Source organism: Trachymyrmex septentrionalis, unplaced genomic scaffold, assembly GCF_001594115.1.
Source record: "Trachymyrmex septentrionalis isolate Tsep2-gDNA-1 unplaced genomic scaffold, Tsep1.0 scaffold9, whole genome shotgun sequence".
NCBI lineage: Eukaryota > Metazoa > Arthropoda > Insecta > Hymenoptera > Formicidae > Trachymyrmex > Trachymyrmex septentrionalis.
In genome coordinates this window covers 3333609-3352126 of record NW_017306091.1, presented here as the reverse complement: position 1 = coordinate 3352126, position 18518 = coordinate 3333609, and the positions used below count along the sequence as shown (strand labels likewise).

General features: G+C 35.0%; 1 protein-coding gene across 8 annotated transcripts in view; it reads left to right on the top strand.

Annotated features, from left to right (window-relative positions):
* Positions 1–18136, top strand: part of LOC108755923 (phosphatidylinositol 4-phosphate 5-kinase type-1 alpha-like) — a 33137-nt gene extending 15001 nt beyond the window's left edge. For 2 of the 8 annotated variants that reach the window (XM_018499348.1, XM_018499346.1), the window contains 7 exons: positions 186–263; positions 1919–1972; positions 2780–3148; positions 6913–7120; positions 7574–7788; positions 9526–9626; positions 15450–15754. In XM_018499348.1, the coding sequence (XP_018354850.1) occupies positions 186–263; positions 1919–1972; positions 2780–3148; positions 6913–7120; positions 7574–7788; positions 9526–9626; positions 15450–15605 (1181 nt within the window). In that variant the 3' untranslated portion in view covers positions 15606–15754. Of the gene's footprint in view, positions 1–185; positions 264–1918; positions 1973–2779; positions 3149–6912; positions 7121–7573; positions 7789–9525; positions 9627–10879; positions 12324–15449; positions 15755–17820 lie in introns of those variants that run through there. The other 6 variants (XM_018499353.1, XM_018499352.1, XM_018499350.1 and 3 more) reach the window with 5 other exon arrangements.
* The last annotated feature ends 382 nt before the right edge of the window (positions 18137–18518 follow it).

The window sequence follows — 18518 nt, the reverse complement described above, 5'->3', positions numbered from 1 at the left end:
TAAACTAAAACAAATTAACGAGATAAAGTCAATAAAATGTTCTTCGACCCTTGCTGATGTCGGCTTTTGTAGCGTTTTGAGCCTTTTTGATAGGCGTACTTAACACGTATAATTTTTAAAAATGAATCTGTTTAGTTCGCACAACTCACGTAAGAAATTATAGCATCGCATACTTTATGTTGCAGCTTTGAAACATTCCCCGTCGAAGAGGAAAAGTATAAGCAGACCATTGAGGCCGCTAGAGGGTGACTTTGATTCAACCGGTAAGTTAAATGCGTTTCTTTCAAACTCAAATGATTTTTTTCCGATTTTCTATCATTCAAAAGTTCTCTACGCTTGTTCATGATATCACGCGAGAAATTGATCGGTTTTCGGAACGTCATCAGTAACAGACAGTAAATAATAATTATTTCGCGTTTTTTAGTAACTGGATATTTTTTAATATTCATCTTTAGTTTAAAATAATAAATTGTAATGAGAGAATTGATGAAAGTAACGTCCGATTCCAAGTAAAATATATCAACATCGCGATTAGAGGTTTGGAGACGTGAATTCCGAAAATCGTGCCGAAAATTTCGACAGAACGTTTTCTTCACGGTTCTACCATTAGCTTTGCGCTGGATTTCACTGTAGCCAGACACAGCGGTCAGTGCAATAAACTTAGCTGCGGCATTCCCACGTTACCCGCTTCTAAAGCATTCACAACGATACCGATATGCGAAGACATCGAGAGTTCTAGGTGAAGTTCCGCCCGATCCTATCCGATCTCTTCCTGTCCCTTGCTCCACGTTGGTTTCCTATGGATACTTCACTACACATATGAAAAGCGTATGTACATTTATTGTAATCTCTAATTGTTTAGTAGAATTTTAAGTCGCACCACAATGGCGCACCTTGTAAAGAAATCGATATTCAATCTCACGTTTTTCTTTTACTGGTGAATCAAAAGTTTAGAGAATTTTATCATCAGAAATGTAAGTCTGTACATATTCATATCTTGCACGGGCTCAAGTCACCGTCAGCGACGAACGAACGGTAAAATCGGTGTAAATATTAAATGCAAAATTACATTGTACATAACGGAGAGAGAAAGCAGAGAATTGCTGCGTTTTATATCTTTTTAAATTTTTATATTTCACCTGGCAAAAAGTGATTCCACTGACACACACCTTTGCACCTCGCGTGATCCTTTTTACTTCATCTCTCCTTGTATTCCCACAATGAATTCGTTTACCATCCTATATATATATATAGAGCTTTTTACATCGTGAATGTCCGTCAATCGTTTTGTTTCCCTGCCACATAAACGTCCCTTCGCTCGAATCCTCGGGTTCTGCCTCGGGACTCTATCGGCCAACGAGATGTGACAGAGAAACTGGAACCGCGATTTCGATGGGGGGTTTGCTTTTATCGTGCTTCGCTGGAAATGAAACGCTTGAAGGAACGTTGCGTACCCAATGATGAAGCAGGGTTTGAACGACAATCGCAGATGAGTCGTTCAATTTTGATGTGAAAATAACTCGTACGATTTTATCGGATCGGAATAATTGGATTGAAAATATGAAGCGCATATATTTTTCGTGCGGCATCTCGACAACTCTGTCGTTGCTGCCTCGCATCGTTTCAAACCCTACGGCAAAGAGATTTCGTGACGCCGAATATGATATTACCTTCGTGGTACAATTATTGGCAGAATATTGCCCAAATATCGGTCCAATATATTTCCAACGTTTAACCAATATATTGCCAATAAATTACTACTAAGGCATCTTGTGCTTGTAACGCGCTTTCGGCACTGATGAATGGCTTCCGCGTTTTCCGGGTACTCTCGAAATCCGTGGTGAGTTTCTCTGTCCGATTAAGAGCTGGATACGTATCACAGTACGGTAATGGTACATGGTGTTATATGGTGGTTTAGCGGTGGCGGCAACTGGAGGTTCGACAATGCATGCTACATCACCTACAAAGGCCGGTGAGTCTTATACAATCACTTACTCTCGTAATGTACAGTTGTTTATTGTCATGTGAAACCATTTTCAAGATTGAAAATCTTCGTCGCGACGTCGCGAAAATGTACCATTATCTTTTACAACGGTATTACACTCGGAAAACGTGAATGTCAATCGTACTTTCTTTGTTCAAAAAGTAAAGAACAATAAATGTGAGAAAAATTTCAAGGATTTGTGTATAAATTGTTCTCTAACTATCTTGATCTATTTAAAATTGAGTGTATTTAAAATTAAAGATGAAAGTTAATGAATTGAAAGTAATTTAATTGACTCCGTATCATAATATTGCAACAATATTTGTTATAAATCATGTATCATTTATCGCTTTAATTAGAATTTGCAAGTAATTGTCTTGAACTGTGCAACGTAAATTCGACGCATTTGTGAGTCGCGAAAAATGTTACCACAAAGAGATTTCATTTATTACATCATTATGTAATAATCATAGGACAAAGTAAACTTCACATATTACACTGCGTCGCGAACTTCTTTTTAATTACAAATATATATGTATTATGATAAATTGCGATACGTATAAGATTTGTGCACTCGCGGACCGGTCTCGTAAAAACAAACCAGTCGGAGAAGAATCGACGTTGCACGGTTCTCCAATCATTCGACTTCTCTCATCCGGCTTCTCTCTGTTTCTCTCTTTTCTCCTGCCTTTCTCTCTGTCTTCCCATCCCGCGCCATCGCGACGCGGCACGCGCGACTTCCCTTCGTTGAACCCTTGGACGGCCACGAACTACCTTGAACGACCACGGCAGCAGTTAGCCCGCCCGATCCTGCGATCAGCATGACGAACGCGGCGGCCTCGGTGCCGATTGCCACCTCCACCCCGGTTAACCTTGCCGCCGGCCCGCTGAGTCCGCCTCCGTTGACCTTAGCCACCGGTCAAGGTCCGCATCACGAGCATCCGCCCGGGGCCGCCCCCACGGTCAAGGTCACGAGTTACCCGGCTGTACTGAAGGGTAGAAGCGCGGCCAGTCCGCCGAACCCGAACCTGGTACCGTCCGGCAAGGTCCCACCTCCGGTGCCACCGCGGGGCACGGCCGCCTCGAGGACCGCCAGGTCCTCCGAGGATCACCGGGCGGTCAGCACCGCCGCCTCGACAACGTCGTCGGTGACTTCCAGCCGAGGTGATGAAGCAGCCATAATCACAAGATATCGCTTGCATGACAGTTCGTGCAACCTGCACCATTCGCTCCTATCTGACCATTCCTGTACTTCTACTTCTATCACCACCGCTAAAACCGTGGCCTCTACTATCACTACTGCTACTTCTGTTAAAACTACTTCCGCGACCTCGAATGCGTTGCATGCTCATACATCAGCATCCGATACTTCTTGCCGCGTCACTCGTCGCGATCGTGTCGGTGGAGAAGTCGGACGGATTCGACCGATGGACTCGATTCAGCATTGGTATACCCAGGAACTCGGCGAGGACGAGGAAGAGTTTGTCAGCGTGGTAAAGATTGAGGACGCTTACTTCATTAAGACTAGCCTGCACCCTCTCAGACCAGATAGGGGAATCCGTCGATCCAATCGCTTGAAAGATTTCAATGAAACGGGTACCGATAATTATAAAGTCTCAAAGAAAGATAAAGAGAAAAGGGGCGATACCAAGACGGATCATCTAGCGAAGTTTACATACTTTTTAAATCCAAGCTCTCGAGCTGATCTCATGAATTACAAGATGTCGCGAAAGGACAAGAAATATTCCGAGACGTATTATGAGAGAGTAAAGAGAAAGCAAAAGAACCTTGAAGCGTCTATCACAACGATCACGACGGTGTCGCATCTTCGTAAACCAGTGGAAGATGCGAGAACGCATCATATGCATACATCTTATATGGAGGCTGCTGAAGAATGGAGTAATTATAAGCAAAAGATCTTAAAATTCACGTCAATTAAAAAAGATAGCATTTTGCTGCAAAAAATTCGAGAGAAATCTAAGAGAAGGAAACGACTTGCGCCGGAACCGTCGATGAAGAAACGGACAACTAAGAGGGAAACTTTTAATGGAAATTTAGCTGATAATGAGAAAACAGATGTAAAAAGAGACAATGAAAAATTGTCTTTGAAAATGAGTCCTCTAGGAAATAAGAGTGGTTATCGGATTCAGGAGAAAAGTAATAAAAATGACACAGATTTTACAAGTAAAAGGAAGGAATCGGCAATCAGATGTGATGAAACGAAACAGAATTGCCCTTCTGGTAGAGATAATAACTATCTTGATAAGAATATCTCTAAGAATATAAATGATGAGCAAATAAATAATAGAGGTGGATTCAAAGGAATTTTTGCAAACAGTTATCGTGATAAAGTTGAAAACATGGAAGATAGGATAGCTCATGAAGGAAATAGTAAAGGAATTAGTAAATTCGATCGACAGACTAATGAGAGATTTAAAAAATATAAAAACGAATCTCCGAAATCCGACTGTAAAAGCTACGATGGAAATTCCTATTTTCGTGAAGAAGAATCTTCATCCGATATTAAGAAGACCAACTCGAAAGATGTGAATCGAGATAAATTGCTGAGTACAATCGAGAGAGAAGAATTCATATCTTCCAGTTTCGACGACGTTCAAAGTAGAAATAGCGATGTTCTAAAATATTCCGTTTTCGAAAAAGTGAAGAACTTTGAGAAGATTAAGATGGATGTGAGAGGCAAAACGAAGGATACACTTCGGCGAGAAGTACACTTGGATAATTTGAACTACGGGAATGAAATTAGTGCTATTAAACGAAAATTTGCACTGCCGATCAATGAAATTCGATTGAATCAAGAAGAAGAAAAAATCGTATTGAAAGGAAGATTATTAAACACCGATGTTAAACGCAAGAGACAAGCATTTAAGTCTCTTTCGAGTGGCCATTGCGACGATTTATCGTTTAATTCAGAGTTTGGAATGCTGAAACCGAATGTTTCCTTCTTACATACTTATCGAAAGACGCGATCGTTTACATAAAGACATCAATTTCTTGGTTGCTAATTTTAGCAAAGCGATTTATAAAAGTATTAATAACGATAAGTCTTGATGTCATCCAACTGATGATGATTATTAACTGCGTGAAAAACGATAGTGTACAAAATTTCGAATTTATAATCTTATAAAAGAGATCCGCAGCTTCCAACTTTATGAAGAAACTACAGCTTTCATCTTTCTTCACTGAACACTTATCACGTAAAATGTTTTGATCTCTTTTATATCATTATTGCATGACAACACAAGCATACGTTCTGACAATTATTTTTTGCATATCGTCGTCTCATATCTCAGATTGTGATAACAGTATTTTATTTTCGGTAATCATCAGGGTTAGCGAAGACGGTGTGCTATGTTTACCGTTAAATGTTCGACTATTCGATTATTAATAGAAGAGAGTAATCTGTGTTGAACTAATATCTTTTGCTATCTCTTTTCCACGTCTGCGACATTTCAATGTCAGTCGATTTAAGACATCGACGAGGTATCGTTTATATATAACAAAAATCATTGTCGAGTTCTCCCTGCTTATTGTGTAAAGTTATCGTTATGTGATTGATTAATGTTTCTATTAGTTTAAGTATCGTTCGAGTTTTATTAGAAATAAAAAACTGCATGCATAGAATTTCATTGCTATCAACGAGTGAATAAACGCAACGTGTTTTACAAGAAATAAAATTTTACTTATACCGCGTTATTATTCTCAGAACAATATCTCTTTTGCTTTTGTTGCTAATTTACTTCGTGTAATCCGATATCCGCCCATTTAATTGCGTTTATTTACCTCCTAGTCGTATTGTGCTATTTAATCGATTCGTCCTGAAGTTTAATAAATTGTTTAGTAGTAATTTATCTCATGTAACATAACAGGATGTTTATACGAATACATTGATGATGTAGTAACCGCAACGTATAAAATTGAATCTATTCTGCATACCTTAATTAAGTAGTTTATGTTGTACTTTTATAAATACGTATAAGTGAATACTTTAATACTTGTCCGAATTTGCTTCTATCACTTTTAAATATAAATGCTTTATATTTTCAACATTATAAAAAATGCTATTCTTAGATAAATGATATTATCGCGACTGTTAAAATTTGATTCGTCAAATTTTGCTAGCTTGCCTTCTTAGAAATGTTGAAAATTTTGCTCTGCATAATTTTCTCGCTGCGTATATATAATCGCGCTTGGAAACTTTATATAATTATCTTCTTCTTCGTATCTTCTTTATCTTGCTCTTTATATTAAATATCAGAAGTTGTTTATCCTAAACTTTGTCTGAATTATATTCATATACAGACGGGCAGAAGAATTAATTCATTGTGGTGGAATTAGAGAAAATATCATTACTATTTTAAATGCACATGTTAAAAATTTTAATTGATCAGAAATAGTACAATTAAATTCACATATAGGATGGTTTAAAATTTGGAGTATTTGCTGAATTAATCTTTATGAATCTGCATAAATATATAAAATTAACAAGTGGTAGATACTAACTTTATACCATCTTATATGTCGACGAATTTTTCTTTTTCGACGATTTTTCTTATAATAATAATAATCAAATTGTCAACAAATTAACATATACAAGTCAATATAATGTTATGAAAAATGTTCCCAAATCTTTCAACTTTTTTTGCAAATACAACAAAAAGATACATTAGTATTTTTCAAAAAATCGTGATAAGAAATATATTTATCCTAAAATATTAAAATCGCAATTCAAGGAGTAAATCGTAATTTTCTGCCAGTCGTTTTTCTAAGCATACATAGATGTGATTATTATTAGTGTAAATACTGTAAACGAATCTCTTATCTCAGCCATTCTTTGCCATTCCACTCTCACCTACTATTTCAGCATTTGATTGTATTAATTAGGGCTAATTGTAGCGCGCTTTTTGTAGGTGGCACCCTTCCTTCCACCTGCTCCACCCCGCCCCCGCCCTTTGATGATGCAGTCCGCTCGAACGACCAAACCTTGGCTTCCGGTGGTCACCTTCAGCAAGGCGGCGCAACCCCTATTCTTACGAGCAATCTGTTCTCTACTCATTCCAAACAAAATAAGGTTGTTCATCACGTTACCCTCACCAAGACGTATCACGATACTGTAAGGTGAGTACACTCTTTTGCCAATTGTTATCATTGATAATTTTGAAGTACCTCAATTCTCAACTAGTAAAATCAACAGAATAATATTATTTATCATTTTGTATATTTACATGAATAAATTAAAGACAGCTAACAAATTTAGTATAAAATAACAATTTTAGTGATGCATGCTAAGAATAGATTGACAATCAGATGCAATTGATAAGACATGTACACAGAGATACGTGTTTACACTGCTTGAATTTTTTTTTTATGTTACCTATATTTAGCCTAAAATATATTTTATGCTTGTCACTTCGCACTTTGCACGCATCTAAACAACATTTTTTTCTTTGCTTTATCACGGCAACCTCAGGAAAAGGAGAATGTTAGTATTTGATTTTAATTTAATCACACATGATTACTCGATTCCTTCAGCTTGTTGGCATTAAACATGACGAACGAATTTATTCTCAGCATATCGGACGTGCATTTGGAGAGCAGCGGTAGCGGTAGTGGCAGTGGCGGCAGGGAAACCAAGTCGTCACTGAGTGTCGAGAGTGGCGGCAGCAGCAGCCGAGGTGGCGGCGGTCTCACATGGACCCCACCGGCCGGAAGTGCTGAGGGCTCGACGCCAACGTGGACTGAGGGCACGCCGTCCTTCACCGAGAGCTCCAGCAGCGGCGACATAGGTAAGTTGCTCTACGCGCTGAACATCTACTATGGCTCCTGAAGGATACTGCCATGAGGACTTCTCGGTTTCTTCTGCTGGTACCCTCTCCCCCCCCCCTCTCTCTCTCTCTTCTATATCCTTCGAATACTCCAACGAGGAGTCGCTCGTGCGAGAACAAACGTAAACATTATATTGATTCTCGCTGTTGCTTAATTATCGAGTGTTAACATAGATCTTCTAAACTTTCTAAGTAATTTTTTAGATAGTTGCCTTTTTGTGCGAAAAATATATATTAAGAAGTTGACTTACTTTTCTAGAATTATATCATATTGATTCTATGAATCTGAAACTTTTTATAAGCCTTTTTTCATTTCTGATTGATATAAATTGAATGATGTAACAGAATCAACAACATTGACAATCATATTTGCGAAAGATCTTTCTATCTCGTTAATATTATAGACTTATTGGACACTTGAATAGTGTGTATTGAATGTTTAGCTTATGAAAGAATTTAATCTTTCTAAACACTAAACACATCTTATTTTCTTAATGTATTACATACATATACATTATTCTCATCAATTTTTAAATTATATGTCATTATACATATATGTATATGCAATTATTAGATTGTTATATTTTAATATCAATTTGACAAAAAATCTTTTTAAAAAAAAAGCGGAGATTCTTAGAATTTCTCATTTACAATGAATAAACATAAACACACACACACACATAAATAAAATTTAATATATAAATTAACATATTAGAAAATTTGAAACATGGACATAAATTAGAAGTTTCAATTTGTTGTATATAATATATACATGTATATATACTATATATATATCTTTGTTTTTTCATTATGATTTTTATTTATTGTTATATCAATTTTTTTAAAAAGGAAAGCAGATTTTTTGAAATTAAAATAATATGAAAATAAAATAATTGTCTCGAAATATACATACCTAAAATATATGAATGCGACAATTAAAAATAAATGTTTAACTTTAATGTTATTGTAACTAATATTGTTGTGTGATTATGCTTCAAGATTGTTAGTCAAATGCGAAAATATTTTCATTCGATTATGATTCTATAACAGCTATAATTTATCAACATTGTTGTTCTGTCTAGTCCTGTCTAGCTAATTTAAATAAAGCTTTGTTAAAATGCCTGATAATTATGAAAGAGACAATAAAGGAAAAAAAAAATACGAAAACGCGAAACTTCACTTCTTCGTCATTCTTCATTGAATCCTGTCTACACTGTTGATTTTATTTTTCTATTTTCATTTGTATACGTTTTCTGATCTTTGAAAATTTCTTAGGACCTCTAATAGATAAGTTTTGATCTTTGTATCTGTATTTTTTTATCTTCTCTACTATTGGCCCACTCAAGCAATTAGTTCACATGCTTCTTTTCATGCATAGACAACACAGTTTCTTAAATGCACATTTCATGTTTCGCCTCAAAATTGCGAAACCTCGAAAAAAAGGCACAAATTCTGAATCACTTTTTATTTAAAATCATTTATACAAATGCTATGCATATATCTCGTGTAATATTTTGCACTGCGACAAATACATATTTAAAAATTTCTTAATTTCACGCAGTTACGATCGCTTTTTTCCGAATATAGAACTAATTTGGAGATTACACTATCGCTCGAGATACCTCTTGCCGTCTGTTAATGGTAATTTGCGAGGACCAATGATATTTTTTGCACGATGACGATTAACGATAATTTTAGGTTGCCCGACCACGCCAATCAAGGGTAATCAACGTCAGGATGACGGTGGAAGGATCGCGGCCACTGTGGAGGAGGCCCTAGCGAGTCTCACGACTGAGATGGTAAGTGCTAATTCATTTCGTTGACCGATCGGACACAAGATACAGCTGAGGCAATGGAGAATCATATTGACATAAATTTATAAATTTATTTTATATTTTATATATTTTCATGAAATCAACAACACAGGAGGGATTACAAAATTGAGTTTTTGAAGAGAAAAAAATTCATTTTGTGTGTATATAAAAGACTATCCTTTTCATATGTTTTTTTTTATTTCAATAATTCTATATTTCTAATATGGCTCCATATTATACGAGTATAAATTTTTATTTACAAGGCAATTTTACTTAAATTATAATTTTATTGCTATTGATACCCACATGTTTTTGTAGTCTCTTATCACATTATAATAATACCATCATGATTGTCTATTGCCACCGCTATATTCCTGAACAGACGATTTATACGAGATGGTAAGTTTGCTATCGTCAGTGGCCGATTGATCGAATTATTTAAACGTGTTCTCCCCGAGTGACCGAGGCTTACCGTAATTATTAAAGGTAGACTGCGACGTGTTGTAAGAATCTATCGAATGGTAATTGCACCGTCTTCCTTTTAACGTCCCCTTAAGTATTGCAGGATTTTCCAGGATAAACCGACTAATCGCGATCCGCATGGAGCGTCCCAAGCTGAATTTCATTCCTAAAAAATGATATAAAAGCACGCGCTCGAAAACGATGCCACTGTCGATATTATTCTCGAGATGTGTCACATCGAGATCACTCATATGACAAACGTGTCGATGGTGCGTATTCTTTGTGGCGTATTCTCATTGTGCTACGCCAGGTATTTTTATGAAAAAGTAAACAAATACTTTATCAGGACTGACGAAACGCAAAAAATATGCGCGTGAAGTGTACACATGTCAGCATGATTCGCGATATTCTTTATCGCTTCTCGAAGAATCGCGTCGAACATTTCGCAGCTGAAACATTCAACAATTCTATATAATGTAGCTGTTCTGAACAAAAAGAAAAAGAGTATTGCTTAGAGGTTGCGAAGGAAGCGAAGTATCTCGCATAATCGTCTACTAATTCGGTAGCGAGAATAGTTTAAAAGAATCCATCCGATTCTGAGAGAAAGAGAGAAAGAAAGGAAAGATAGCCACGAGTTACTCTCCTCACTTCTGAGGAGACAGGTCTGTGTCTCGGCTCTCATTAAATTCATTCTGACAGAAACGAACGGCCGCTTTGGGACGCTCCATGCGAGAGAGTCAGACTGTCTGAACGCTTTGTCTATTTTCCTGAATCAGGAGATACTGCAGCGCGAGTGAATGCACGACTCTCGTCCCCCTTCGTCATCTCGTGCGCAACGTGCTCTGTGGGTGATCTGCACCGCCGTAGCGACAAATCTTCGAGAAAATGAGAGAGAGAGAAAGAGAGAATGGGTGACTGTGTGAATGATACGGTAACGAAATACAGTTTAACCCTTGATTGGTCGCGTTGGAGTAGGTCGCTAACTATGTCCGTGTAATTCAAGCTTTTAACAGTCGCATTTAATTTTACTGCTGGTATCAGTAGTTGGTAGTTGGATTTTTCACGGAACATGTAACGCTATGCTTTTTTAAAAGTCTGATCTGTCATTCTTGTCACGTTTCATTCTTTTTTGCCGTCATTGTCTCTACCGGATCCTCTTAATTCTCCTCGTTTTAACATTTCGCTTGTCAATTAGTCACACTTACCCTCTCTACTTAAGTCACTCTCTGTTAGGCGGAGAATAACTCAAAATAATTAATTTGGAATTGACATAAGAATATTTATTTAATCCTAAAAGCCTGCATTTGATCGCAAGACTACTTAAGGGTTAAAATCTAGTGGCAAATGATATGAATAGCTTCGCATCGAGGATCGAGGCGAATATGTGATCTGTTCTGAATCGAGATTGCAAGGATTATCGACCGTTCCATTTTGATGGCGAAGTTTATGTTTTATTCGTTATATATACATAGGACGTTTCACTTGTACGAAACGTTTGTACTTAACGCGATTTTCATTAACATCCGTTCGGTAGAGACATTCGTCTCGATCCGCGACTTCTAACATTAATTTGTTATCGACATGTATATCTGTACACATAAACATGTGAGCGTATCTCATTCGAATGTGGTTTCCACTATGATAAGGGAACACCTTCGACATCCTTATATGGGCATCCTTGAATCTTCCTGGGTATAGGAGAGTCAATATCATTATGGTTACGTATTTAACAAGAACGTGATACTCGTCGGCCTACAGTACTCGATAAAGCTTTTGACATTGTTCCAAATCGATTCAGGGAGTGATTAAAATGCCATTTTTTTTCAATGAAAGTTTTCATAGAGAAGTTTCTTTTTTTATTAGCCTGTTCGGAAAAATCGTCTCAAATTTCAGTTGATGAAACGCTTCTTAAGGACCTCGTGCACAAAAATTCATGAGTGATTATTAGAAAACTCGCCGACATTCAGCACAAGTCCGTCTCCACCGCTTCAATAAATAAAGTTGCTCTTTGAATAAAAATTGCGTCCTAAACTAACAGAAGATTTGAAACGAACTTTCCGCACAACCTAATGTTTTTAAAGAGGACCGATATGACGTTCTTAATTCTTTTGACGTCGTATTATCCTATTTAAATTGATACATATCCCTTTTATTCTGTTCTTTTATTTATCAGCGAAATTTTTAATCGGTCTATAAAATAGAACAGGCCAATTATAGATCATATAATCACCAAAAACATTTTATGCAAAAATTTGAGATATACATACGTTTGTAATTTTAATTTTCCTGTATATTTTAATCTTTCGTTTTCATTTTTACAAAAATTAACGTCAAAAGAATTAAATGTTTTTATAATCCGTCAAAGCTGAAAGCTGATTTTGAATACACAACACAAACAGAATACAGGAAAATAACAAGGCAAAAGTACTACTAAAATATTCAGCTAAATAAGATATATAAACGTACTGAAAAAGAAGATGATCTTTTAAGATGATCGTAAAAATTATGTTGTAGCGAGTTTATAACGCACATACGTAAGCGATGAGAAGCTGTCAAAATGGCATTTTGTTTACTCCCGGACGTTTCCACGCGTCTCCATTGTCCACGCATAATTCAAGCGTCTTTTTCCTAATCGAGTCGTCGCCGTCGATAAATTAATATCATATTTTACTAACATGTGAGAGGCCGTGTGATTACGGAACAAGTGTCGTCGACATATAATTGACGCATGGTGAACGGGGAGCTTTGTAAATAAAGTATGCTTGCGCATAGTTCGGCTAGCAGAAGGCCCGCGCGATTTCTTTTTATTGCGAGATATATAGTTAGTGTTATGTATCTATATGTGTCTCACGTTCTGTCTGTCTCTGTATGTACCTATACACATACGTATGCACGCGCACAAAAATTGTGTGTAACGTGTATACATATTATAAATACAACGTGCTTGTGTATACTCGCAAAGGTAACACGTATCGAATTGTTTCCTACCAAATTCTGATGAACCTCGGGTCGCGAATGAAGCAAGAGACACGTATTTTTTTATATAAAATCTTCGTCACGGATATGACGGACTCCTGTAATGTATTCGGCGTATCCGAATGGATAATGGCCGTAGCGATCGCAACATATCAGTGGATGATTTGAAGAAAAAAAAAATTTAATATTTCACCGTTTCTTATTTTCCTTAAAAGTGTCTAACGTTAAATTTATTCCTTATACGTAAAAGTTTTTGGAAATTTTTTATGTAGTGCGATAATATCTCTCTCTCTCTCTCTTTCTCTCTCTCTCTTTCTGTTTTTAAAGCAAAAATTTTTTCCGATGTACAGATAGAACTATATGTTTGTCTGACAAACATCGAAGTTATGTGGATACTAAAAAAGCTATATTAAATGTGATAACAAAAATATAAAAGTGCGTTACAAGTGCGATATATTCTGATAGGATAAAAGATATTTTGATTTAACAGAAAAAAAAATCCAGTACTAGTAGAGAGACGTAGCAAATCTGCAATAAAAGAGATTAACTTAACAGTGCTAGATTCCCTTGAAAATTTTCCGTAACATATCCGACGTTCATCAGAATCGAGGTATACGAAAAGTTGTTGCCTCTTGCCAGTACTGTATTATATAATACGACGTGATGCGTGGTGTGAAGTTGATTTTGGCGAGGAAAAGAAGAAGGACTTATAGTGCCGTGTACGTACAATACCCCGTAGTAACAGAGCATTCAGATATGTAATCGCGTTGCTATAATAGTACGTGAGATTTATCGCGAACGTTTTGAAACGCCAGAATGTTGTTCAATTATACGTATATTACTATTATTATAAAACGCTTCTGAACATGTCGGTGTAACATTTATGATTGGCGGTAAAATCTCACCGCATCTCGGTAACGGATCTTTAAAGTATCTCGAGACATCTTTAACATGCTTTTTATTTTAAACATTGGTACATTCCGTCGCGTATTTCCACGATCGTACTATCAACTGAAAAGGCATTTAAGATTTTTTTTCCAAGGGACCTCGACGCATTCCGAATGCATTCCGAGATTTCATTTGTCTTTTATCAGAACGCGTACAACGACGAATGAGAGTATTAGTGTTGCAAATGATATTTTTATGATCTAGATTGACTGCACTTCATCGAGCGAAATCGACAGATAATCCACGATAATTATTAAAGTTTTTACCGTGGATGCAGATTTTACTGCCGAGATAGCTTCATGACACAGTAGCTTTGTTAACTCGATACCTCCTCGCGGGTATTGCTATTATCGTAATTGTTAGGAATCCCGATCCCGCGTAAAAAAACATACCACTAACAACGTTAGCAATTTCAAAAGTGTGATATTTTTTTAACATATCCTTGGGAATTAAATACTGGAATCCGGATTGACGTTGGTGCAAAGTAATTTTTATTAGATCGCGCGGAAAATTCAGGGAGGATGAGAATTATCGTAAAAGTATGTGTGCGCGAGAAAGATTGCTGTGTTGCTTATACAAAATACTGAGATTGTCCTGACATAATGTAATGTTCTCGTTCTTTTTCTTTTGTGAAGAGTAAGAGAGAAAATTGTTTGTTCGCTTAAAAATATTTCTTTTTAATGCGATTTTCAGCGATTATATTGTGCTCAAGTATATACGTGTGTGCACGTTCCTTCTCGATTAATATAAATCTTTTCTGTTTTCAAAGCGTCATGTGTTGGGCGTAGATGTTTCTCTGTGTGTTTTGTGTGTGCTTATACAAAGCTGACGTTAATGCCATTCGTGAAATAACATTTGTAACTTTCAACTCTTATTTAAAACAGATCAATGTGCTTTGCCGAATTACAGATTTCGCAGTTCTTTCTCTTTTTATTACATAATTATTCAAAACTATCAAGTCTACCATACCGCTTAGGCGGTATATATCACGTCCTCTTCGATATTATGTCCTTTTCGATTCAATTATGTTACATTCGTACATTATAAGTTATCATAATTTATGACACCAGTAAAAATGTTTGAGAGTTAAATGTTTAATTTTTATTTTCCTAGCAAAAGAGTAGCAATATATTTAACCATTACTGGCTTTATGCTTTTATCGAGCAAATGTAATCACAAAAATGGTAAAGTGTGTCTCAAACTGTAAAATTTTTGTACATATAAATCGTATAGTTCTAAAAATAGTTAACAGAAATTATTCTTAATAATGATCGGATATATCTACATATTCGTAATTAGAATTTTAATTACACTTTATTTTAACAAAATTTTTGAAACTTATTTGAGAAACTCAAGAAAAATTATACACATATGGACAAACGAAAGTGATACAGCGTATCTTTCTGTGTTCGTATCATTCAGAGACGAACCAGCCAAGGCGGGCAGCATCAATTGGAGCAAAGCACATCCTTTTCGTTGTATCGTCAAATCAGGACGAGCTTGAAGCGCGGTAGCTTGAACCACGTTGTGATCATGAGGAATATGCAAAGGGCATTAAACATTCGTCGAGCATCATGACGCACGCAGAGTTCATCAGAATTAATTTAAATTGTTTCTTTGCAACTTTCTCTACCTGAGATTTTGCGAAACTAATGACTTCTATTATATTGTAATATGTACATAAAATGCATCGATAGGTTTTTTGAACCTTCAGATCTGAAGTATGTCCAATTATGTTACATGACGTTGAAAAATAAATTATTGATAATTTTGTCATAAAGTTGATTAGATACAAATTATGCTAAATGCAGAACGCATCGATTGAACATTAGTTAGATATTTTAATGATTTAATATTAATTTAATATAATCTAATCTTTAATATAATCTATCTCTTTAATGTAACGTGATATGAAAACGAAATATTATATGACTAATTAAAAATTTTGTTTTAAACATTCTTTTTTATAAATAAATATAACAGTAATACAATTAAAAATGCATTTCTAATTTCAACAAAGTACACTAATTTAGAAAGTAAATTAAAAATCAGTACTCTGTAAAACTTTAGAGTAAATCTCACTCTTAAAGATTGAGAAAACTAAGTCTCTCTTTTTCAAGACTGGCTAATTTTCACTCTTTAGAGTGAGATTCCACTCCAAAGAATTTAAAGAAAATATTTAAAAATATATTTGTATAAAATTTTATTTTTATTTAATATTAACATACTTAATAAATTTAATAATATTAATATTATTATTTACAAAATAATGATATATTCAGCTTTAGAAAAAGTTATGGCTAATAATAAACGCATGTAATTCGCATAATCTTGTACAATACATAATAATGCGCACTGCATTTATATCTATTCTATCGGGGAAGGAACGATAATCTCGCTGAGAATTAAAATTAAATAGAAATTTATGCCACAGATATTCATAGTGTTTTTAACTGTACAAATGTGCCAAGATTTTGACAAAAGGCAAATAATTTGATGTAGACACGTGTCTGTTCGTGATTTATTAATCCACGCGTCTCTTCCATTTTTGCATTTCTTCGCTATTGTATCGTTTTAATATAAGATTCTTTTTAATATTGTCTGAATTTTGTCCGCTAATATAAATCAGCAATCCGTATATTACGTTTAATTAACATATTAAAATTTAACCATACAAGTACTACCACTTTCCTAAAATTACTAATATAACTCTAAAAGCATGCTTGTGTTTAATGATTTTGTGATAGTATTTAATGATTTTATTGATGACATTTTTTTAAGTTAACTTAATTTAATATATGTTTCTACATACTGTTCGTATACATAAATGTAGATTCAATTATTTACAAAGTAGTAAATTGGTTTTCAAAATTTGCGCCTTGTAAAACGAAAATAATGTATTATTTTGTAATATAATAATTTATTATGTGTACATCTTCAGTGTTTGTGAAATGTCAAGGAAACTATATTTTCTACCATTTTTGAAATATTTGCCCCAGGATATCAGTTCGTATTGTGACTAAAATGATTTGTTAGGTACTCAGATAAAGTTATGTACACAGCATGTATTATATTTGGAGAATTTGGGATGGAAGTTGGGTTGAGAAATTATGTGCGTACGGCAATCGATAGCGATGGACTAGCTGTACCGATTTTAAAACTTAAACACTTCATGCATTAGATTTAAACGAGATATTCGATGCTTTTTCCTCTTAATTGTTAAATAATCTTTGACGTCAATGTTATTAGGAGTATATTGTCGACCGAATTCATGACACCTAGTCCATTCCTATCTGCCTGAAACTACATAATAATTAGTTAATTTCAGTAACAGAGCGATCGTTCAATTGTGTTGTTGTCATGAATGAATTGTCACTTAATCAAGATGTTCGGCAATATATAATATACGTATTATTGATATTATTTAAATAAAGTAATTATTATTATTCTTATGATTGCTGCTGTTAAATGCGTCGAATAATTTACAATATTGGCCCTTCGTAAATCATTGTATTCTTTACTGATATACTATATTTTCTTTGAGAAATTGCATGTTCCGACATTGAATCAGTGAAAAAATATTACATTATCACAAGATATGACTCTCTCTCTCTCTGCTAAACGCAGAAGCCTAAACTGTTGAAACGTTTTATCGTTATAAAATATTAAATCGATCATCTTAAAAGAATTACTGTTTGTAGTATTTTTATGATCCTCCCTCGGTCCACACTTTATTTTTGTTTTATTTTATCGAGAGTTTCTTATCCTGGTTTCTTTATTTGCTCCCTTTCAGACTCACCTGTAGGCAAGCGAACATGGAGATAATTGTAAAAAAAAAAAGCGAAAAAAGAGCGAGACAGAACTGATTACGGAACATGACTGGCCTCTGACGGGCAGTTGGTGCATTTAGAAATCTCTGGAAATAATGTGAAAGAGGCATTAGGATTATTAATGTAAGTCCAAATGTAGCAATAAGCAAATATACTCGGATTTGTACGAGGTGTTGCCGATGCATCCCTTTACACCGAGAGAAAAATTAGTGCAATTATAGATTCTATTAGAATTTTTACAAGACAATTAAAAAATACAAGTACAAAATTAATGAAAAAGGAAACATATTTTTAAATTTAGGCAACCATAAATTATTATAGATTATCTCGAGAAGAGAGATTTTCCTCTCGGTGTTTTCTGTTATTTTTGTTGTTCATAAAACCCCGAGAAGTCTTTATTTATTTGAAATTATGGATTTTATATAATCGTTTAGTTGAGTTACCGTGAATTATAAATGTTTAATAATTTTGGTTGAAATTTTGGATTTTTCAAAAATAATCCAAAAAATATTTTGGAAATGTGTCACGTATAATTTCATAATAATACTATATATAAAAATTAAGGCAATTTATTTATAACAATTCTCTTGGATTTTTCTGAAATTGATCGACTGGAAAAAATTGAAAACACGTTTTTCGAGTCGATCGCCTCGATCTGCTT